General features: G+C 55.2%; 2 protein-coding genes across 2 annotated transcripts; one reads left to right on the top strand and one right to left on the bottom strand.

Annotated features, from left to right (window-relative positions):
* The first annotated feature begins 3,276 nt into the window (after nucleotides 1-3,276).
* Nucleotides 3,277-4,893, top strand: LOC123051774 (uncharacterized). Its single transcript, XM_044474752.1, has 5 exons — nucleotides 3,277-3,712; nucleotides 3,802-3,879; nucleotides 4,012-4,111; nucleotides 4,189-4,331; nucleotides 4,429-4,893. The coding sequence occupies exons 1-5, from the start codon at nucleotides 3,416-3,418 to the stop codon at nucleotides 4,663-4,665; spliced, it is 855 nt and encodes a 284-aa protein (XP_044330687.1). The 5' UTR covers nucleotides 3,277-3,415; the 3' UTR covers nucleotides 4,666-4,893.
* A 12,412-nt stretch (nucleotides 4,894-17,305) lies between these two features.
* Nucleotides 17,306-18,557, bottom strand: LOC123051775 (uncharacterized). The gene is made up of 2 exons (XM_044474753.1): nucleotides 18,337-18,557; nucleotides 17,306-18,246 (listed from the first exon to the last, which is right to left on the bottom strand). Exons 1-2 carry the CDS (start codon nucleotides 18,474-18,476, stop codon nucleotides 17,532-17,534), a joined length of 855 nt encoding a protein of 284 aa, XP_044330688.1. The 5' UTR covers nucleotides 18,477-18,557; the 3' UTR covers nucleotides 17,306-17,531.
* Nucleotides 18,558-22,657: the final 4,100 nt, after the last annotated feature.

The following is a 22,657-nucleotide window of genomic DNA, read 5'->3' as shown; positions in this document are numbered from 1 at the left end:
TATGGGCGTTCTGCGTCGTATGCATCAGCCGAAGCTTAATAGACGTCAAGCGACTGAGCGGCGCGCGCCGGGTTGGACTGGTAAGCTCCTACCTTTTTAAGGAGGTAGCTAGGTCTGCTCACCGGCCGCCCACGCAACGTGCAGGAGTTCCCGGGGCGATGGCCCATGACCCCTGGGGGCATAGGTTTAGTCCGGCGTGCTTGACCTCTCTATTAAGCCTAGGTCGGGTTGCGGCGTATTGTTTGGCCGAGGCCGGGCATGACCCAGGAAAGTGTGTCCGGCCGGAGTTAATCGAGCGTGGTGGGTAAGTTGGTGCACCCCTGCAGGGAAGAAAACATCTATCGATAGCCTGTCCTACGGTAACAGACACTTGGAGTTGTATCCCGATCGATACAACTAGAACTGGATACTTGTGATGAGACTTGGATATGAGAATTGGATTATAATTGGAACTGGATAGTATGGCTCTGGGATTGCTTTCTTGCAGGGAGTCGAGAAAGGATCTCTGGCCGAGGTTGATAACACTTCTACTACTTTACTTTATGCTACTCTACTCCCTCCTGTTGCTGCAAGATGGTGGTTTCCAGTCTTCGATAGGACTAGGCCTTCTCTCTATTCTGGCATTGCTGCAGCCCAGTCCACATATACAACCTTCCTTTGATAATGTTGCATATGTAGTGTAGATCCTTGCTTGCGAGTACTTTGGATGAGTACTCACGGTTGCTTTGCTTCCCCTTTGCCCCTTTCTTCTTCTTTCCGGTTGATGCAATCAGATGTCGGAGCCCAGGAGCCAGATGCCACCGCCGATGCCTGCTACTACGTGGAGACCGCTGACGACCAGGAGTAGTTAGGAGGCTCCCAGGCAGGAGGCCTTGCCTCTTCGATCGTGTTGCTTTTTGTGCTAGCCTTCTTAAGGCATCCCTGTTCAACTTATGTCTGTACTCAGATATTGTTGCTTCCGCTGACTCTTGTGTAATCGAGCTCATGTATTCGAGCCCTCGAGGCCCTTGGCTTGTAATATAAAGCTTGTATTATTTTAATTTGTGTCTAGAGTTGTGTTGTGATATCTTCCCGTGAGTCCTTGATCTTGATCGTACACATTTGCGTGTATGATTAGTGTATGATTGAATCGAGGGCGTCACAGCTACGATGGCTCTTGTTTCACCATGTGTTGGTGTTTTTTTGAGTGAACTTGTTAATTTGGCGCCCTTTGACACAAACTATAGTTATAATTTGATGGATTGGATGAAGTTTATTTATGCCCTACTTCAATTATGATACGATCCATTTGAATTGTTTATGTTTGCTTTGAAATCTGATGATTTTGTTTCAATTGTTTGACAAAAGGTTGGAAGAATTAACAAACCAAAAAATTTAGGGGATTATTAAACTATAATGGTCTGCTAGCTGAGGGAAATTTTAATGTCTTAAAAATTAGACTTTATTTATAACCTAAAGATTTGACTTTTTAAAATAGGGAGAAGGTTTGAGGAACTGGCAATGATGGCCTATGATTAAGAAGATATAATCTTATAGGAGTAGCATTACAAAGCACAACCTATGGCTGCAGAAATGCATCCTGCACTTAACAGAAAGCGAGGTTACATTAGTCAGGCTCAAGGGAGGTTCACTTTAACAGTTAGCAGTGGCAAGTCTTGCTTAATCAGGTGTAGAACTCCAAGACCTTGCACGAAAGTGTGCTCAAACACCTGCCTATTCCGCTCTCGCCAAAGGTTCCCGCAAGTGTAGGTGGTTGAGGAAATGCGTTGGTCGTCCATGGGGTAGGTGAAATCATTCCACCAAGATGAAATTGAGGTGGCAAGATCATCATTAGTAACGAGGACTGGGAAGCCACACTCCAATCCGCCACCATCACCCAAACCTCCTTGGCAAAGGAGCATTTGAGGATGTGGTGCAGAGGATTTTCTGCAACCTGGTCGCAGAGGTTGCAGAACTGATTGTTGGTCAACCCCCTGTTGGAGAGATTGTCATTGAAGAGGAGTTGGCCACAAACGGAAAGCCAAGTGAAGAAGTGACACTCGTCCTCAACCTTATCTTTCGAGAGCTTGGAGAAGTTGCAAGTGGAGTACGAGCCAATGAATTGTGCCAAGTATGTAGAGTGAGCAGGGTAAACACCTGAGTTGGAATAATTCCACAAACAGTATCCTTTGAATCTGGTTACAACTAGACTTGCTGAATCAACAACCAGAGTTGGGTGAAATGACCCAGATTAGAGGTGATTGTGAAGTGCTCGTTGGACCGAAATGTTTTTACGAGTGCTTAAAGGCAGCAGATGAGGAGCCATGGAGGCATCTATCGTGCTAGAATGAGGTCTTGTAGCCATTGCCTAGATAATGGACGTTGCTGCTCGGAACAACGCGATATCATCAGCGTCACAAGCGGTCCGAGAACCCACCTAAGGCCGATCAATGTTCATCTACTCATACCATTTCCAACGAAGACAGAGAGCACGGCCGAAAAGCAGATCCAAGTCATTGAGGCCCCCCCAAGTTCTTTGGACGGCAGGCAGTTGCCCAATTTACTAAGGCCATGCCCTCCAGAAGCACCCGGCTTAGATCTCCATAAGAAACTGCGGCTTAACTTGTCGACTTTTTTGATGGTCCAAATGTGCAGCCTGGACATGGAGATAAGGTTGCTGGTAGTCTGTTTAGGAAAGACAATGTGGTTTTTGATATATGGAAATCGAAGAGGGAGCTCTCTTTAAAAAAAGGACACATGAAGATGAAATATGAGGGAATAGCGGAGAGAACGAGTTAACAAGCCGAAGGCGAGCGTCACTAGAAAGCAACTCCCTCTTCCACCGCGGCAACCTCGAAGCCAACTCATCAATGGTTCGTTGCAGATTAGCTCTGATTATCTTTTTTTGAAGTGCAATGGCACGCCAAGATATTTGCAGGGGAACTGCATCACCAGAATTGGAAATTTTCATAGTAAAGCCTGCAGGTCAATCTGGTTTTTGAGTTATCCGGTTTCAAAAGCTAAGGGACTAAGTTTTCATGTTTTTTAAGCTGAAGGACCATTTTTATACTTTCGAAAAAATCAAAGGACGATAAGTTTAGTACTACTATGTTGACCTACTCTTCGAGTTGCTCAGTTTTTAACCGTCGATTTTTGGATGTCGGCCCGTGAGATCATGCTGGCCCAAGAAGCAACAAACCTCCGCGCCACAAACTGCTCCATGCCATGCGCTACAAACCACATCGCCGACAGCGACGTCGTCGTCGTCGTTCATGCCCCCGATAAACCTCTCTTCTCCTCGCACTCCATTCACTCCACTCCACTCAAAAACAACCGCGCCAGCCAGCCACACAGTCCCGACCAGCCAGCTGGTCGCCTCACTCCTCGCTCGTGCGCGTTGTCCGGCGAGCAACGCTCGCTACGCGCGGCGCGGGTCATGGCACTCCTGCTGCTGCGCAGCTGCCTCGCGCCGGTCAACGCCGGCGGCCCGGCGTTCCGGCCAGCGGAGACGACGAGCCGGCTTAGTTACCGCCGGCCGTCCCGGTTCGGCGCGGTCGTCGCCTCGGCCGCCGCGGCCTCGCCCTCCGGCGGCGACGGCGCGACCGCCGCGGTGGACGCGGTGCTGCGTGGCTCGGAGGGGTCCAAGGCCAAGGCGCGCGACTACGGTGGGACCAACGGCGCCGCTGTTTCCGGCACCGCCAGGTCCACGACCATCGAGACCACCGTCGAGAGGGTGAGCAGGCGCACGCGCGTCCAAGATTACCTCTTATGCCTATCGTTTGCGTGGTATGGCGGCCTGGGCTGATGCTGTTCTTGACGCAGATCATCTTCGATTTCCGGTTCCTGGCTCTCCTCGCCGTCGCCGGATCGCTGGCGGGCTCCCTCCTCTGCTTCCTCAATGTAACTTCTCTCAATCCCATCTCCGCAGCTCGTCACGATTCAGATAACCAGACATAATTACAGTACTTGTTTTTAGTGAGCAACATCGTTCAGACGGATCTAATCAAACATCTTGTATCTGTTGGTGATCAGGGCTGTGTGTACATCAAAGAGGCGTACTGCGTCTACTGGACGAGCTGCGCCAAAGGTGTCCATACAGGGCAGATGGTCCTCAAGGTCGTCGAGGCCATTGGTGAGTGAGATATTCCGCTGTCGAACTGAACTGATGCTCATAACAACTGGGATTTACACCAACTGCTGCTGCTGCAGATGTGTATCTTGCTGGCACTGTCATGCTGATCTTCGGGATGGGTCTGTACGGGCTGTTCATCAGCAACGCGTCCAACGACCTGCCTTCCGGATCCGACCGGGCTCTGCAGGGATCGTCGCTGTTTGGGATGTTCGCTCTGAAGGTGATACCGATCCCAATCAAAGCATCCTAAACAAGCTTTGCTACAAATTTAGATTCAGAAACCTGAACTTGTTCGTCTCGTGCCGTCGTTTTTGCAGGAGAGGCCCAAGTGGATGAAGATCACGTCGCTGGACGAGCTCAAGACAAAGGTGGGGCACGTCATCGTGATGATCCTGCTGGTGAAGATGTTCGAGCGGAGCAAGATGGTGAAGATCACCACGGGGCTGGACCTCCTAAGCTACTCCGTCTGCATCTTCCTCTCCTCGGCCTCCCTCTACATCCTGCACAACCTCCACCGGCCCGAGCACGAGGAGTCGGTGATGCCCCACTTGTAGCTGAACCGTGCCACTCGCTCAGAGGCCATAGCCTCGTGATGTACATGTACATGTAGGTTGATATCTGGTCAATGCATCGACCCCGATGTGCTAAGAACAGGAAACAATCGCGGTCGATTGGTTCTCTCTTCTCGCAACGACGAGCACGACGAACATCTGTACTGTAACAGTGTAGGAAGGAAGAACTTGTTCTAAACATTCATATGAAAAATGTTGCTGTGATCTTCAGTTCAGAGATTCAGTAGGGTTTTAGGTGTCGAAAAGTTCAGTTTCGACACTAGTGATTTCTTCAGTGCGACTCGGTGTAGCTAGCTAGGTTTGCGGCGCCCTGACCCGGTCGTGGGATGGTACGATGGAACGGTCATGGCGCCATGGCAGGCGACGCCCGGGGAGCGCTGGGATGGCGGCACTCACTACCTGGTCGTGCGCGGCATTTTCGTTTTCAGTTAGATCGTGTAACGACTGAATAAAAACTTCCTCTCTCTCTCTCTCAGGCTCATTCTCTTCCACGGCTCCGGTGATCGTGGGAGTTGACGAGGGCGGGGTCCTTCTGACAATTGGCATCAGAGTTGGTTTGCTCGATCATCTGTGAAGATGATTGGACCTGGCAGCCCAAAGAAGAGCTGGACGGAGTCGGCGAACAGCGGCGGCGCGGTGATTGTTCACCAGCGCGCCGTGCGCGACACGAGCGGTGCGTGGCCTATGCTTACGCGCACCAACTATGTGGGTTGGGCCCTCCTGATGCAGGTCATGCTGGAGGCGCGCCAGCTCTGGGTCGCCGTCAATGACGGGACCACTGAGCGCGAGACGGATCGCATGGCAATGTAGTGCCTGCTGCGATCAGTGCCGCGAGAAATGGTGTCCACGCTCGCTGTGAAGGCCACGGCGAAGGACGCCTGGGGCACGATCAAGACCATGCGGCTGGGCGTGAGCGGCGTGCGTGAAGCCAAGGCGACGTTGCTCCGTCGCCAGTACGAGGTGATCAAGTTCAACGACGGCGAGAGCATCGACGATTTCGGTATGCGCCTGTCTTCTCTAGTCACTCAACTTGAGTTGCTAGGTGACATGATGAGCGAGCACGCCGTCGTCCGGAAATTTCTTTCGGTCGTGCCCAAGGCCTACTCGCAGATGGTGTGCGCGATCGAGACGCTGGTTGACCTCAACAACCTGGCACTCGAGGAACTGATCGGTCGGCTGAAGGCCGCCGAGGAGATGTACGTGCTGGACGCAGCGCCCGCCGTCGGCGACAGTAGCAGCAGACTTCTTCTGAAGGAGGAGGAATGGTTCGTGCGCCTGAAGCTAGGGGAGGGCGATGGCTCGTCAAGCAGCAACGGCCGCGGGCGTGGGCGCAGCAGAGGACGCGGTCGCGGATGCGGCCAGAGCGCCGGCCGCGACACCAGCAGCGGCGACAAGTCCGAGGACATCTGCCGCTATAAAGAAGGGCACCAGACGCGCGAGTGCAAGACCAGGATCAAGGAGCGGGCAAACCTTGGGCAAGCCGGCAGCAAGGACGAGGAGCCTGGCCTACCGATGTCCCACGTCTGCGGCCTGTTTGATCGCTGCACCGACGACGTGGACGCCGCGCCGGTCCACCTTGTCCAGGACTCTGTTCAGGTGAATCTTGGACACGAGGGCGGCGCCGGCAGTGGCGTGTGGTATCTGGACACAGGCACGTCCAACCACATGATTGGGGACCGCTCGGCGTTCGCCGAGATCGACACGACCATCGGCGGCACAGTCAAGTTCGGCGACGGCTCCGTCGTCAACATCTGCGGCCGTGGGGACGATTTTGTTGATCTGCAAGACCGGCGAGCACCTCGTGATCACAGGGTTGTAATACATCCCACGCCTGCGCACCCACATCATCAGCCTGGGCCAGCTCGACGAGAGTGGCTGCCAGGTGCTGATCCAAGACGACGTGTTGCGTGTGCGCGACCGACAACATTTTCTCCTAGCCAAGGTAAAGAGGACGCCCAATCGCGTGTACACCATTGCTCTCTAGACCACGCAGTCGGTGTGTCTTGCAGCTCACAGCGGATCGGACATGGCGTGGACGTGGCATGCCCGCTATGGGCATCTAAGCTTCGACGCTCTGCACAAGCTGGCGCGGCAGGGCATGGTGCATGGCATGCCTGTGGTCGAGCAGGCGGACCAGCTGTGCAACGCCTGCCTGGCCGGAAAGCAGCGGCGGTCATTGTTCGCGCAGCAGGCGAAGTACCACGCACAGGAGCGGCTCAAGCTGGTGCACGGCGATCTCTGCGACCCGATCACGCCGGCGACACCGAGCGGGAAGAAGTACTTCCTCCTGCAGGTGGATGATGCAACACGGTACGTGTGGCTCGTGTTGCTGGCATCAAAGGACAAAGTGGCCACGACGATCAAGCAAGTATACGCAAGCGCGGAGTCCGAGTCCGGACGCAAGCTGAAGACGCTGCGCATGGATCGCGGCGCCGAGTTGACGTCGGGTTCGTTTACAGCGTACTGCGCCTAGCTGGGTGTTGGTTGACACCTCACCGCCACAGAATGGTGTGGTCCAACGGCGCAACGGGATGGTGGTGGGCATGGCTCGGAGCTTGCTTAAGGCCAAGCGTGTCCCCGTCGAATTCTAGGGTGAGGCGGTCACGACGGTAGTGTTCCTGCTGAACCACTCGCCAACAAAGAGCCTGGACGGCGTGACGCTGTTCGAGGCCTGGCATGGTCGCAAGCCGAACGTGCACTTCCTACGCACGTTCGGGTGTGTCGTGCATGTCAAGGACACCCGCCCCGGCTTGAAGAAGCTCGACGACCGCAACCGGCCCATGATCTTCTTCGGCTACAAGTAGGGGACAAAGGGCTACAGAGCTATGATCCAGCGACAAGGCGCGTGCACATCACTCGCGGCGCTGTGTTCAACGAGAGCGCGCGCTAGGACTGGTCGGCCGAAGGGAGCGGCGTGAACACCTTCAGCGGCATCGACACGTTCATGGTCAAACACCTGGCGAGCAGCAGTCCAGGAGCGTCTCTTGATGAGGGTGCGTCACTGCCACCTTCGCCCACATCGCCGCTGTCACCCACGGCAACACCGGCACCACCCTCTTCACCATCAGCGATCGCAACGGGCGTGGAATTCGTCTCGCCGCCATCGGCCTTCAGTGACATGCTCGACGTGGCCGACGACTCGGCGCGCGAGCACCGTTTCCACACAATGGAGAGCATGCTGGATGCGGGAGCCATGGCGGAACCCGGCGAGGAGTTGCACTTCCTGGCCGTGGAGGAGCCGACCTCTTTCACTGAGGCGGAGCAGGAGTCGAGCTGGCGGCGCGCCATGGTCGAGGAGATGACCTCAATCGAGGACAACCAGACATGGCACCTCGCCGCGCTTCCACCAGGGCATCGTGCGATTGGCCTGAAGTGGGTCTTCAAAGTCAAGATGGACGCGCAAGGAGAGGTGCTCAAGCACGAGGCGCTTCTGGTGGCGAAGGGCTACGTGCAGCAACACGGGATCGACTACGACGAAGTGTTTCGCGCAGGTGGCCTGCCTCCAGTCAGTACGGGTACTGTTGGCGCTCACGGCGAACACGGGCTGGGCGATCTACCACGTGGACGTCAGGTCCGCCTTCCTGAACATCGAGCTCGAGGAGGAGGTGTACGTGCAGCAGCAGCCTGGGTTCGTCGTCGCCATAGTTTTCACTTTCGAAACCAAATTTTCTTTCGCTCACCCTCGAAAGCACCGAAATTTCGAGCAAATTAACGAATTTTTTTATTAAATTTGAATAAATTCGAACACAAAGTATTGAATAAGTAACTTTTTAGCACAAAATTTTCATCAGAACTCGTCTATCAGAATGTGCGATCACTACTCCAGTCTTTGTAGATCCAGGTTCGAATCCCAGTGACATAATTTTTCTTGTCAAATTTTTGTATAGCAGGATAAGTAGTAAAAAAAATTGTGTGACCCTGGGATTCGAACCGAGGCCCTAAAAAGCGTACGATAACACCAGCTTACCACCCTGCTAAGCATATGAATACAACTACGTTAGATTCCAGCTCTCTCTTATACGTTTAATTTTAAAATACCGAAATAATTTAAACGAAATGTAAAAGTTTCGAGGACCCTCGAAATGAGCGAAATTTCGAGAAATTTCGGAAATTTCGTCGAAAGTGAAAACTATGGTCGTCGCCGGCAAGGTGCACCTCGTGCTGCGGCTGGACAAGGCCGTGTACGGGCTCAAGCAGGAGCCCAGGGCCTGGAACACGAAGCTGGACACGTGCTTGGGCAAGCTGGGCTTCACGCGCGGTCCGTCAGAGCACGCCGTGTACGGGCGGGGCACGGCGACCTCACGCCTCATCGTCGGCGTGTACGTGAACGATATGGTGATCACCGGGTCAGATGCCGAGGAGATCAAGTAGTTCAAGGGTGAGATGCAGAGTTTGTTTAAGATGTTTGACCTGGGCTTGCTGAGCTTCTACCTAGGGATCGAGGTGAAGCAGAGCGCGAGCGGCATTGTCATCACGCGGAGCGCGTATGCTCGAAAGCTGCTGGAGAAGAGCGGCACAGCGGGATGCAAGGCGTGTCACACGCCGATGGAGCCTTGCTTCAAGCTGTCGAAGGAGAGCATGGCGCCGGCCGTCGACGCGACGGAGTACCGCAGCATCGTCGGGAACCTACGCTACTTGATACACACGCGCCCTGATCTGACATTCTCTGTCTGATACGTGTCACATTCATGGAGGCGCTGTTGGAAGAGCATCTCACCGCTGTCAAGCACATCCTGAGGTACATCCGACACACTTCGGCTGGGCTGCATGTAGACCAGGGAGAGGGCATGGCCCGACTTGTTGGATACAGTGACAATGATCTGGGCGGCGACATCAACGATCACAAGAGCACCTCCGGCACCCTGTTTCTCCTTGGCGGTGGTGCGGTGACTTGGCAGTCACAAAAGCAGAAAATTGTGGCTCTCTCGAGCTGCGAGTCGGAGTACGTCGCCGCGACCGTGGCGGCCTATCAAGGGATCTGGCTCTCGCGGCTGCTCAGCGAATTCAGAGAAACAGGGGCTGATGTGGTGAAGCTCAAGGTGGACAACAAATCTGCAATCTCGTTGGCCAAGAACCCTGTGATACATGACAGATCAACGCACATTGAGCTTAGGCACCACTTCATTAGAGACTGGGTGGAGACGAAGAAGATTGAGCTCGAGTTCGTAGCAACAGAACATCAGCTTGCAGACATGTTCACAAAGCCGCTTGGGCGTGTTCGACTGCAATAGCTGCGATCGAGCATAGGCATGGTCGAGTTAGCTCCCTGAACCTTCAGATTAGGGGGTGATTGTTGCTGTAATCTTCAGTTCAGAGTTTCAATAGGGTTTTATGTGTCAAAAAGTTCAGTTTCGACAGTAGTGATTTCTGAGGGGCCGCGGGGAGACCGAGGATGAGTCGGGTAGGCGACGACGCGGGCGACAGCACGGGCGACGCGCCTGCTACGGTGTGGCAGTCAACCGCGGAGGTGACGGCGGTCTGGTCTGTGGTCCGGCGCAGCGCGAGCGAACACCAGGGGAGCGGCGGGGAGGGCCGCGCCGGCTCACCTGCAGTGGGGGACGGCGGTCGCCACAACCGCTTCTGGGCGCTGGCGGCGGAGGACTCGGAGGAGGAGGCCGATGGCGGGGAGCTGGATTCGGAGCGGGGCCTGTGCGCGGTGCCTGCATGGGCCGTCGATTGGAGATTTCGTGGCCTTTGCGGCGAAGAAGAGTGGAGTGGGCTCGGGCTCGGGGCGTGGGAGGCGCTTCGCGCCGGGCGGCCGTGGCTCCAGATCCATGGCCTCACGCATCTGGCTGCCATCGAGGTCGTGCAGCTCGGGCCCGGGTGCTGGCGGTTCGTCGGGGGCGGCGACGCTAGTTAGAGCCAAGGCGGCGGCGAGCCTGATGGTGGCGCAGACGGAGTTGTCCAGGGAGGACTGGCCGTGCCTGCCGGCGCCCCCTGTGGTGGTGGCGGCGGTGGCGGCGGGGGCGCCGTGCGGTCCGGAGACGATGCGCGCGGCACCGTGCCCTAGGGTTGGGCCGGATGGGCCGACTGCGGGGGTCCTCCCTGGGCTGACGTCGGGTGTGGGGCTGGCCGAGGGTTCTGGGCCTGGGCTGGGGGGGACAGTCTGGGTCCTTATCTGACCCTCCAGTGGGACTGGGCCTGGAGACGGCCTCGGACACGCGACCTCAAGTGCCCCAACGGCCCAACACGCCTCGGCCCGTCTCTCGCCCGACCACTGGCTATAAGTGGGTGAGGAGGGGTTGCCTGGATCCCCTTTTAGGGTTTCCAGCCACCACTCGCGAGGTGCGGCGCCTCGCCCACTCTGCCCGCACGATCAAGATCTGCCCCCTCCTCCTCCTCTCCTCCAATCTTTCGCGGCGGTGGTGATGGGAGATCGGCGTGCAGACAAGAGACCGATGGAGGTGTTAGATCCGGAGGCGGAACGGCGCAGGGAGCGGGAGCTGCGCGACAAGGCGAAGCGCATGATGCGCGAGCGTTCGGGTGGCCGACAGGCCAGAGAAGAACGTGGCGGATCTCGCGACCATGGCGGGCGTGAGGGGGATTGGGGTCCTCCTCCCCCGTGGTGGATCCAGCAGCAAGAGCGCAAGAAGAAAAAGAAGGTTCAGCAGCGGCGACGCGAGCTTGAGAGGAAGCATGAGACTCACCCCAACTGTGGTGGGGGCCACGGGGACCCAATGGCCAAGAAGCCGCGTGCAGATCCACTGGCGGTGGCGCTGCCCTCTGCATCTAAGGGTACGGCGGAGGAACCCATCCCAGTGGAGGAGGCACCGGACGTGGAGTGCTTCAAGTGCGGGCGCCTCGGCCACTTCCAATCCAAGTGCAAGTTCTTGCCCCTTTGTGTGCTCTGCAAGGAAGAAGGGCACGCGTCCGCCCACTGTCCGACGAGGGGCCGGCAGCTTCACCTTCAAATCATGGGAAGTGCCATATCTGGGGAAGGGTTCTTTTGCCTAGAGTTCGAGGACGTGGACGAGACCGAAGCCCCCATCGATGCTCGCATCAAGAACGCTGCCATCCTATCTGCGGAGCCGGGGAAGCTTAATCTTCGGATTCTCAAACATGAACTGAAGCACATGGTGACAGGAGATTGGGATTGGCAGGTAACACAAGTGGGCGATGACGATTTCGTGGTGGTCTTTCCTTCTGCAGATCTGTTACATATGGCGAAGTCAAGTGGTAAGTTGTTTTTGTCTATCAATGACATTACTGCGCGTGTGCGCGACATGCTACACGAGGAGGTCCAGCCCATGGTGATGCCGGAGACTTGGGTGCGGCTCCATGGCATTCCAAAGAAGCATAGACGTGAAGACCGCATCAGGGAGGGGTTCCGGATGCTGGGCCGACCAATCGTGGTCGATGAACTATCTCTGATCAGGTTGGGGCCTGTACGGATGAAGCTCGCTTGCAAAGCCCCGGAGAAGCTGAATGGTGTCGTCGAGGTGTGGTTCAACCACGAGGGATATCAAATCAAGGTGGAGCGTGAGACCCTGCCCAAAAGGGGTGGTGAGCGGGCCGTGTTGGGAGCCGGCCCTTCCAATCCTCCTGCCAAGGACGCGAATCCGGGCGCTCGGACGCTGGGCAATGACAAACATGGCAGGGCTGAACCAGGCATTGAGCTGCATGGGTGCGTGGGCGGCCCTAGTGATACGGCGAACCAGGATACCAAGATGCAAGACAGGGGAGAGGATCAAGACGACAGCATCCAGGATACATCCATCGACACGGAAACTTGGGATAAGCTGGGTGCGTTGTCGGCTGAGACTGGTGCCATGGGGGTGGCGACTCAGGACACCGCGGTGAGCGTGCCTCCGCTAGCCCGGTCGCTGGAGCTTTCCTTCAATGAGTTCGGGACCAACCCTGCCCCGACCCAGGTGGCGGCGACTCTGAGTGGCGCGGGCGGGGTCTCCTTGGCTGCCTCTCTTCCTGCCTCTTTCTCTCCAGTGGCCGTGGGGGCGGACTCTGGTTGCGTGATGATCGAGGGTGCTGACCTTACGCCTGCTCCGCGTCGGGGCTCCAACAGCGGTGGCAGGCAACCTAAGAAAACGGCGGGGAGGAAACTGGCTAACAAGCAGGCGATGGTGGTGGCGGAGGTGGAGACTTCTGACCTTGGTGGTGAGTTGGGGGCGGCGCTGGGGGTGACGGGAACTAACAACAAGGCCAGGCGCACCAAGGCAATCCCGGTGGTGCAGCACGCTCCTAGCGTCCGGGCCAAGGCCAAGCTCGGTGACCTCTCTTCCTTGGAGAGCGCCAAACTCCGCATCGCCGACAAGAACATGGACGCCGCAGGTAACCCCTTGCCATCTTTCCGCATTCTAAATGCCTTCTCGGATGAGCACCTGGCGAGCATTTTAGACGACTGCGGTGTAGAGACCCGAGGGTCTCAGTCCGATATTATATCACTCGTGCATGCTAGGGAAGAGCCGCAGGCTGCGCTGGCGGCCGCCGCCGTGCGCTGCGCTAACAACAACGAGTTAGCCATTGTGCCAGTAGAGGCTGGTGACGAGAGAGTGCCCGACGAGGTGACACAAGCTAGGGAAGCTGGTGTCCCTCCTTCTAATGGCCGAGTGACGGCTAGGAAGAGAGTGGCGAAGGCGGTGACCTCTCGGGGTGTGCGCCTACGTAACAGGGTTATTTAGATGAGGTACATGTTCTGGAATATCCGTGGGTGTGGCCACGGTGGTCGGCGCACGCAACTTAAAGAATACATGGCCAAAGAACGTATTGACGTGGTGGCGCTCCAAGAGACGATTAAAACTGATTTTACCTCCAGAGAATTGCTTGCTTATGACCCCCTACAACGTTTTGATTGGCATTGGGTTCCCTCTGTTGGTCACTCTGGTGGCATTCTGTTGGGTTGTAATAAGGATGTATGTGATGTTCTGCATTGGGATGTTGGTGTTTTCCTTTTATCCGCTACTATTAAACATCGTGTATCTGGTTTGTCGTGGGTGGTCGTCTGTGTTTATGGACCTGCCGACCACTCCAGATCGCCGGCGTTCCTGCTAGAACTGACCAACCTGGTTGGGGCCAAAAGGGCAATCAACCTCCCTGTGGTGGTGGGGGTGATTTTAACTTGATTCGCTCGGGGGTGGATAAGAATAATGCTAATATTGATTGGACGAGGGTGTCCTTATTCAATAATGCCATTGCGGCAGCAGCATTGCGTGAAGCAGCACGGACTGGTGCCAGATATACCTGGACTAACAAACAAACGCAGCCGGTCCGTAGCGTGCTGGATAGGGTCTTTTTTACGCCTGAATGGGAGGTGCTGTTTCCCATGTGCTCTCTCGTGGCGGAGACGCGCATTGGATCAGACCATGTTCCGCTGATATTTTCCTCAGGGGAGGATCTCATCCGTCGTAGTCCTAGGTTCTACTTTGAAACGGCTTGGTTCGAAGCGGAGGGATTTGCCCAGATGGTGGTAGAGCATTGGGGTGAGATTTGTACTCATCTGGGGCCCCAACGCGGGCCAGCAGAGAGCTGGAACGCGGCTGCTGGCAAGCTTCGTGCCTTCCTTCGCGGGTGGGGCGCTAACCACGGTAGCGAGTCCAAGAAAGAGCGCGCGCGCATTGTAGAGACAATTGCGCTGTTAGATGCTGAGGCAGATCGCCGCCCCTTCTCGGAGGCCGAGTGGGCTCATAGGTACGCATTAGAAAATCAAGTGACGGCGATTTTGCGCGCGGAAGATGAATATTGGCGACGCAGGGGCGGAGTCAAATGGGTCACGAAAGGAGACGCAAACACAGGATATTTCCATGCCTACGCGAACGGGCGGAAAAGGAAGTGCACCATTTTGCGTCACCAAACAGATCACGGTGTCCTGTTGTCGCAGGAACAAATTGTGGCTCATATCTATGAGTTTTTCATAGGTCTTTTGGGGACGGTCGTTGAAAAACCGTTACGCTTGTGCGGTGATCTATGGGATTCCGCGGATCGTGTCTCGCAGGAGGAGAACGATAGGCTTGCCCTTGCTTTCCTACCTGAGGAAATAGATCAGGCCTTACACGGCATGAAAACGAGCACGGCGCCTGGGCCGGACCGATGGCCTGTCGAGTTCTTTAAGAAGTTTTGGCCCTGCCTTAAACACTTGTTCTGTGACATTGTCAATGGCTTCGCTTTAGGCACGGTGGACCTATCCCGTTTGAACTATGGAGCCATTAGCCTTATTCCTAAGGTGAAAGGGGCGGATAACATTAAGCTTTTTAGACCCATAACCTTGATCAACGTCCCGTTCAAAATCTGTGCGAAAGCTTATGCCTCGCGCTTGGCTCCGGTCGCTCAACGAGTTATTAGCTCTAGTCAAACGGGTTTCCTCAAACATCGTAACATCCTCGAGGGACCAATTGCGTTACAAGAGATCGTCCACAAGTTGAAACGGACCAAGGCACAGGGAGTGCTGCTTAAATTAGACTTCGAGAAAGCGTACGATCGCGTTAACTGGGAGTTCGTGCGAGAGGTCTTCCTCAAAAAGGGTTTGAGGCAGGATTCGTACATCGCATCATGCACCTCGTGTGTAGTGGGCACACGGCGGTCAATGTCAATGGCATAATGGGCAAGTTCTTCCGTAACAAACGTGGTCTCCGTCAGGGAGACCCAAGCTCGCCGCTCATTTTTAACTTTGTTGCGGATGCCCTGGCGGCCATGATTAATAAAGCAAGGGCAACGGGGCACATTAAAGGGCTGGTAGCCCACCTTATTCCGGGTGGGGTCACGCATATGCAATACGCAGATGATACGATGCTCTTATTCGAACCCGACGACCACAGCATAGCTACCATCAAGTTACTACTACTTGCGTTCGAGATTTTATCGGGGCTTAAGATCAACTTTCTGAAGAGCGAAGTGATCACCATTGGGTTGGATGATCTAGCTAGCACTCGGATTGCGAATCTACTTAATTGCAAGCTAGGGAGCTTCCCGATTAAATACTTGGGCCTCCCGATCTCGACCAAGAAACTTACCATAGCGGAATGGGAACCGCTGTATGGGAAAGTCGCTAACAGAGTGAGCCCTTGGAGGGGCAGGTTTATGTCCTCGGCGGCGAGGCTCATCCTCACCAACTCGAGCTTATCTTCCCTTCCTATATTCACAATGGGAATGTTCCTACTTGCGGATGGGGTTCACGCTAGACTCGATACTCCGCGTTCCCGGTTCTTTTGGGAAGGAGCTGGGACCAAGCGCAAGTACCACTTAGTGAAATGGGCAGCGGTGTGTAGGCCAAAAAAATTTAGCGGCCTAGGTATTACGAACTCTAAACTCATGAACGTGGCCCTGCTTACTAAGTGGTGGTGGCGTCTCGCCCAAAACGAGTCGGGACTCTGGGCAGACATCCTCCGGGCTAAATATTTCCTGGAGGGGAATTTGTTCAAGGCTAAAAGCAACGGTTCGGTCTTTTGGAACGGGATCCAAGCGGTCCGACCGGCTTTTACAGTGGGTGCGCAGTTCCAGGTAAACGATGGCAAGTCCACACGCTTCTGGCTCGACCATTGGTGGGGTCAGGAACTGTTGTGGCAATCACACCCGGAACTGTACCAATTGGCAACGGACACCAACATTTTGGTGCCCGATGCTATGCGCGTCCAACCTCCAGCCATCTCTTTCATTAGGACTCTAGAGACTACGGAGGCCGCTAGCTGGGACGCTTTGACGGCTAACTTGGGAGGGCTGACTCGTAGTAATGGGGCGGATACGATCACGTGAAAGTTGACCGCCTCTAATAGATTTACGGTCAAGTCCCTATACGACAAGCTCTCCGAGGGTACTACGCTAGATATAGTTAGGGGGCTATGGAAGGCTGGCATTCCTCTCAAAATCAAGATTTTCCTATGGCAAATGTTTCGCAACCGCTTACCTACGTCGGATAATGTTGCCAAACGAAATGGGCCGGCGGACGGAACGTGCACCACTTGCGGTTTAGGGGAAAACGCGAACCATGTGTTCTTTGGCTGCGTGCTCACTAGATTTGCGTGGAGTGCGGTTAGAGACGCCTTCAAACAAAATTGGAATCCACAGTCTAGTCACGACGTGCTGTCTATCTTAACGTCGCAAAGAGGGGCCAATGCTAGGATTGTTTGGAGATGCGTTGGGGCGCTACTTTGGTCTCTCTGGACGGTTCGGAACAAAATTACGATAGAACACAAGTTCCCGGCCCACCCCGCTGATATTATCTTCAAATGTCATATTTTCCTTCAGGTATGGGCACCGCTGGGGAAGAAGCGTGACGTCGAACGCATGAACGAAACTATGGAGCTGATCAAGACGACCATGGTGAAGGCTCGGCAAGGGATGATGGCTTGATCATGAGACCTCTTCTTTTAGCTAGCTTTTACCTTGATGCTCCGCTTTTGCGCTATTGAACTTGTGGCTGCGACCCAGCGTCTATGTTCCAAAAACAGTAGTGATTTCTTCAGTTTCGTCAGAGAATAAACCGATCTGCGACTCGATGTAGCTAGCTAGGTTTGCGGCGCCCTGACCCGATCGTGGGATGGCACAATGGAACGGTCATGGCGCCATGGCAGGCTATGATCGAGGAGCGCTGGGATGGCGGCACTCACTACCTAATCGTGCGTGTCATTTTCTTTTTCAGTTAGATCGTGTAACGACTGAATAAATACAGAAAGCGAGAAAAGCTGCAGGTTGTTCGCAGCGCAAAAACTTCCTCTCTCGTGAACATTCTCTTTCACAGCTCTGGTGATCGCCGGAGTTGACGAGGGCGGGGTCTGTCTGACCAAAAACAAGAAATCTCTGAAGTTTCAAGTTTGTGCCGATTTACTGACATTTGTACGCCAGTTGGCTACTCTAAAAACAACAAAGTTTTTGCTGTTAAGTGCAACTAGGCCAGGCCTCGGTCACGGCATTGAACCGAAGGGATTATGATCAGCCTTGGCCAGCCTCGGCGGGTGGTCCGGCGAGGTCTCCAGCAACATGACAGCGTCATCCACGAAGCAGTACACGCGGCCTGCGAACGACAGGACTGGTCCGAGGATCGGGTCCTCCCACTCCACCTCTGCCCAGCGCTCGTCGCCGGGTCTCGCGACGCCCAGCAGCCCGTGCAAGTTTATCACGACCGCGGAATCGTAGGTCAGCTCCACGCCGAAGTGGACCTCGTGGGGCCATCTCGGGAAAACATCGGCCCGCCGGAATCCGGACAGCAGCGCGGTCACCGGCGGCAGGTCGGCGCGGGCGCCGGTGACCGGGTTCACCACGAACACGGCGTCGGTCTTCTTGTTGAGCAAGACGAGGAGCCCCTGGGACGTGCGCGCGAGGTGCGTGCGGCCGTCGCGGCCGTTCAGCCCCCGGATCGTCATCCGGATGTGCTCGCCGGTGGCGTCGTTCTTGAAGCGGCTGTACCGGTAGCGAAGGCCGCGGCTCACAACGTCCTGGAGCATGGTCCAGCACCGCGGGTGGAACCGTGGGTCGAGGGCGTCGGCCTGCGGGTCCGCCGTGCACCGCCGCCACGCGCGGCACGACGCGCGGAAGCGGACGTAGTCGGCGACGTCGCGGGCGAGCACGCGGTCCGCGATCAGCCACGCCGGCCCGGACCCCAGGCTCGCCCAGTCCCGCCTGCGGCGAGAAAATGGATGAAGCATCGAGCCGGATGATGTAGTACAGACGAGAAGCTTTCGAATCAAGAATGGCAGCTGCAGATCTTACCAGCTAGATTGATCGGCGGGGACGGGCACCGTCGACTCTGCCGCCGAGGATGAGCCATCGCCAACGCGGGCGCGCTTCGCTCGGCGCCGGCGATGGCTTTTCGGCACCTCCGCCGGGGTGCTTGATGGTGTGAATGCCATGGCCGCCTAGGTCGCCGGACCATAGCCTGATGCGGGAATGCGGGACTGAGACCCGGTATATATTGAGCCGTAGTGTTTGAACATTTGGGTGCGCCAACAGCGCGCGATAGATGGAAGCGAATACTCTGCAGTTATACTGGTTTCACAAATGATCGCTCAAATTGCGGTCGTCGCTGGATTATAGGCGCCCTCTACGTCGCCAGTAGCGCGCTTTCCGGTTCTTTACCCGAATGCTAATGTGCAAACGTCAGCTCATAATGACTCCTGCGCGACGATGCGGCGGCAGCCGTCGGATTGGTTGCACGAATCTCCGCACACAGTGATTGTTGACTCAGCTTGGAGCACTCGTTCGCTTCTTTCCGATTCCGCGCGAACTTGGCTTTGCATGGGGATATATCGTCATCTCCGCTCCTTCCAAACTCCCGGACCCACCATTTCAGATTCATACACACATGTACTCGTGGAGGATGAGAGGCGACTCAAGAGGCGACCCGCCCGGCGACAGGGCCCCGGCCGACACGCCAGTGGGCGACGAGTACTGGTCGGCCCTATACATCTTCGGGCTCCTGTCGGCGGGACTGCTTTGCTGCAGGAGAGGTTCTCTCCTCGCGCAAGGTACGCCACGTAGGTTGTTGCTGCTCAACGACGAGGATCGAGTGGTGGATAGTCGTGGAGTACGCGTCGGCGAGACGATCTCGCTAGGCTCGGTCGTTTGTTTTCCCTTGCCATGTTATGCACGTTGGGTGCACGCTGGTACAACGAGACGCGGCGCACACGGGGAGAGGGGGGGTCGAGGCGAACGCCCGCCATGAATGCGAGGGGAGGGTGGGATAATAAATCCCCTCCCCTCAGTGGTGTGGCAACGCACTTGACTCCAACACCTCCCAAACACCACACCAAATAGAGACCCAATTCCACGAGGGGAGAGAACAAATCGAGCAGAGATGGCGCATCGGAGGATGAAGATGGAGCGTGCGATGGTGGATCTCGCCAGTGGAGACGAGGCGAAGCTGGAGAGGACACACGAGATCATCTCCTGGTTCTCAACCAGGAAGGAGATGCGACACGCGGCGAAGGCGGTGTTCAGGAATCTGACGGTGGAGGAAGACGAGCGGCTCACTCCAAATGGGATGACCACCCCTTCGGGCGCTCCCGTGAACTCGCTGGCCGCACTGGTGTGGGCTATGGAAGGGACAGAAGGGGGATCTTGCCCAGAAGGAGCCGTGGTGGGCGTTTCGATCTCACCGTCGCTTCCCCGGAGGCCCAAAGGAGCTCGTGGTGGGTGCAGGCATGGCGATGCCCACTCCGGGGATGCGTTGGGTGCCATTCGAAATCGAGGAAAACGAGGAGGAGGTAGAGATGGGTGAGGAGGAGGTGAAGGCAGAGAGGGAGGAGGCGATAGAACAGATGCAGGCGAGGTGGGGCAAAATTTTGAGGGAGAAGGTGCTTATTCCCCGCCGCTCGCCGTGATGCCCTCGACCCTCGCTGCGCCTCCTCGGTCTTGCTCGCTCCGCGGCGACGGGATAGGCTTCTCCCCTGCCGGCAACCGATTCTAGTTACTGGCTGGGGAGGAATCTGATGAGGAGACTGGGGCCTCCTCAGAGAGTTCAGGTACTGCTCGTTCGATCAGTAAATACATGCGTTCTACTAGCTATTGCGAAGGGAATGATGATAGAGATAACATTGTTCCTACGGATAAGAAAGGAGAAAATCCGATCAAAACTAGGAGAAATAAACTGGAAAAAATTAATAAAAATAGAGAAGGAGATACTCTTGATCTTGAGAATGTTAAGGGAGACCCCGATGGGGTGGAACAAGTAGATAAGTTGATGTTTCATAAGTTCAATTATATGGATGGTCGTCGAGTCAAGCAAATGATGAATGAGATGCCAGTCATCCCTGATGTTTGGTCGGGATTAGGACTGGAAGAACATCTACTAGTGATTTCCGAATGTAAGCTTAATACTGTCGTTGACAGTAACAACACTTGCAGAGCTAGGAAAAAAAGAGGTGATAGGAGATGATAATATAGAAAATTGGGCCATAGACTTGAGTCCAGAGATGGGCCAGTGGCCCGGACCGGTGGAAAGGAAGGCGGAAATGTTCAGTAGGCTTTCCAACTCTTTTTATGTTATCAGCTCGCACCCTCTCCCTTCTATGGGACGGGTAGGTGAGAGTGGAAAGGTGCTAGGGTTTCCCTAAGCCACCGGATGAAGAAGAGGACATGGACAGGAATAGTGGTAGATTTGGGGGAGGTGGACGGTTTAACAGAGGTGGTAGAGAAGGATGGCAGTATATAAGAAGAGATGAGGGGGGAGACAAGAGCTTGAATTACAGAGAAGAGAGGAGGGATTTGAATCAGGGCGTAGGGATGTGACGCCCCCGATTCATTCGTACACTAATCATACACGCAAATGTGTACGATCAAGATCAGGGACTCACGGGAAGATATCACAACACAACTCTAAAAGTAAAATAAGTCATACAAGCATCATAATACAAGCCAGGGGCCTCGAGGGCTCGAATACAAGTGCTCGATCATAGATGAGTCAGTGGAAGCAACAATATCTGAGTACAGACATAAGTTAAACAAGTTTTCCTTAAGAAGGCTAGCACAAACTGGGATACAGATCGAAAGAGGCGCATGCCTCCTGCCTGGGATCCTCCTAAACTACTCCTGGTCGTTGTCAGCGGCCTGCACGTAGCAGTAGGCACCCTGGTGTAGTAGGAGTCGTCGAAGGTGGCATCTAACTCCCGGGCTCCAGCATCTGGTTGCGACAACCGAGAAGAATGGAAAAGGGGAAAAGAAGGGGAAAGCAACCGTGAGTACTCATCCAAAGTACTCGCAAGCAAGGATCTACACTACATATGCATGGGTATATGTGTAAAGGGGCAATATCGGTGGACTGAACTGCAGAATACCAAAATAAGAGGGGGGATAGCTAGTCCTGTCGAAGACTACGCTTCTGGCAGCCTCCATCTTGCAGCAGGTAGAAGAGAGTAGATGGTAAGTTCAGCAAGTATCATCGCATAGCATATTCCTACCCGACGATCCTCCCCTCGTCGCCCTGTGTGAGAGTGATCACCGGGTCGTATCTGGCACTTGGAAGGGTGTGTTTTATTAAGTATCCGGTTCTAGTTGTCATAAGGTCAAGGTACAACTCCGGGTCGCCTGTTACCGTGGACACGGCTATTCGAATAGATCAACTTCCCTCCAGGGGTGCACCGATCAACTTCCCTGCAGGGGTGCACCACATTACCCGACACGCTCGATCCCCTTTGGCCAGACACACTTTCCTGGGTCATGCCCGGCCTCGGAAGATCAGCACGTCGCAGCCCTGCCTAGGCACAACAGAGAGGTCAGCACGCCGGTCTAAATCCTATGGCGCAGGGGTCTGGGCCCATCGCCCATTGCACACCTGCACATTGCATGGGCGGCCGGAAGCAGACCTAGCCTCCCTAATACAAGAGCAGGCGTTCCAGTCCAATCCGGCGCGCGCCGCTCAGTCGCTGACGTCACGAAGGCTTCGGCTGGTACCACGACGCCGGTTGCCCACATCTTGTCCCATGTGGCGGTTAGCGCGTATAAGGTCAACGACCCAACTCAGATCAAATACCAAGATCTCGTTAAGCGTGTTATTATAAAGTAACCGCGGACACCGACCAGGGCCAGACCCACCTCTCTCCTAGGTGGTCTCAACCTGCCCTGTCGCTCCGCCACAAAGTAACAGTCGGGGGCCGTCGGGAACTCAGACCCACCACTACCTGGATGGAGCCACCTGTCCTTTCAGCCCCCACATCAGAATCACATGCGGGTACTCAACGAGCCGACCCGACTTTAGTCACCACCTGTATAGTATGTATGTATATATGTATATACCCGTGATCACCTCCCGAGTGATCACGGCCCGATAGTATAGCATGGCAGACGGACAAGAATGTAGGGCCACTGATGGATACTAGCATCCTATACTAAGCATTTAGGATTGCAAGTAAGGGTAACAACTGTAGCAACAATGACAGGCTATGCAGCAGAATAGGATTAACCGAAAGCAATAACATGCTACACTACTCTAATGCAAGCAGTAGAGAGAAGGAATAGGCGATATCTGGTGATCAGGGGGGCCTTGCCTGGTTCCTCTGGCAAGGAGGAGGGGTCGTCGTCGATGTAGTTGACCACA

Source organism: Triticum aestivum, chromosome 2D (genome assembly GCF_018294505.1).
Source record: "Triticum aestivum cultivar Chinese Spring chromosome 2D, IWGSC CS RefSeq v2.1, whole genome shotgun sequence".
Lineage (NCBI taxonomy): Eukaryota > Viridiplantae > Streptophyta > Magnoliopsida > Poales > Poaceae > Triticum > Triticum aestivum.
This window is presented reverse-complemented; position numbering and strand designations above follow the sequence as displayed.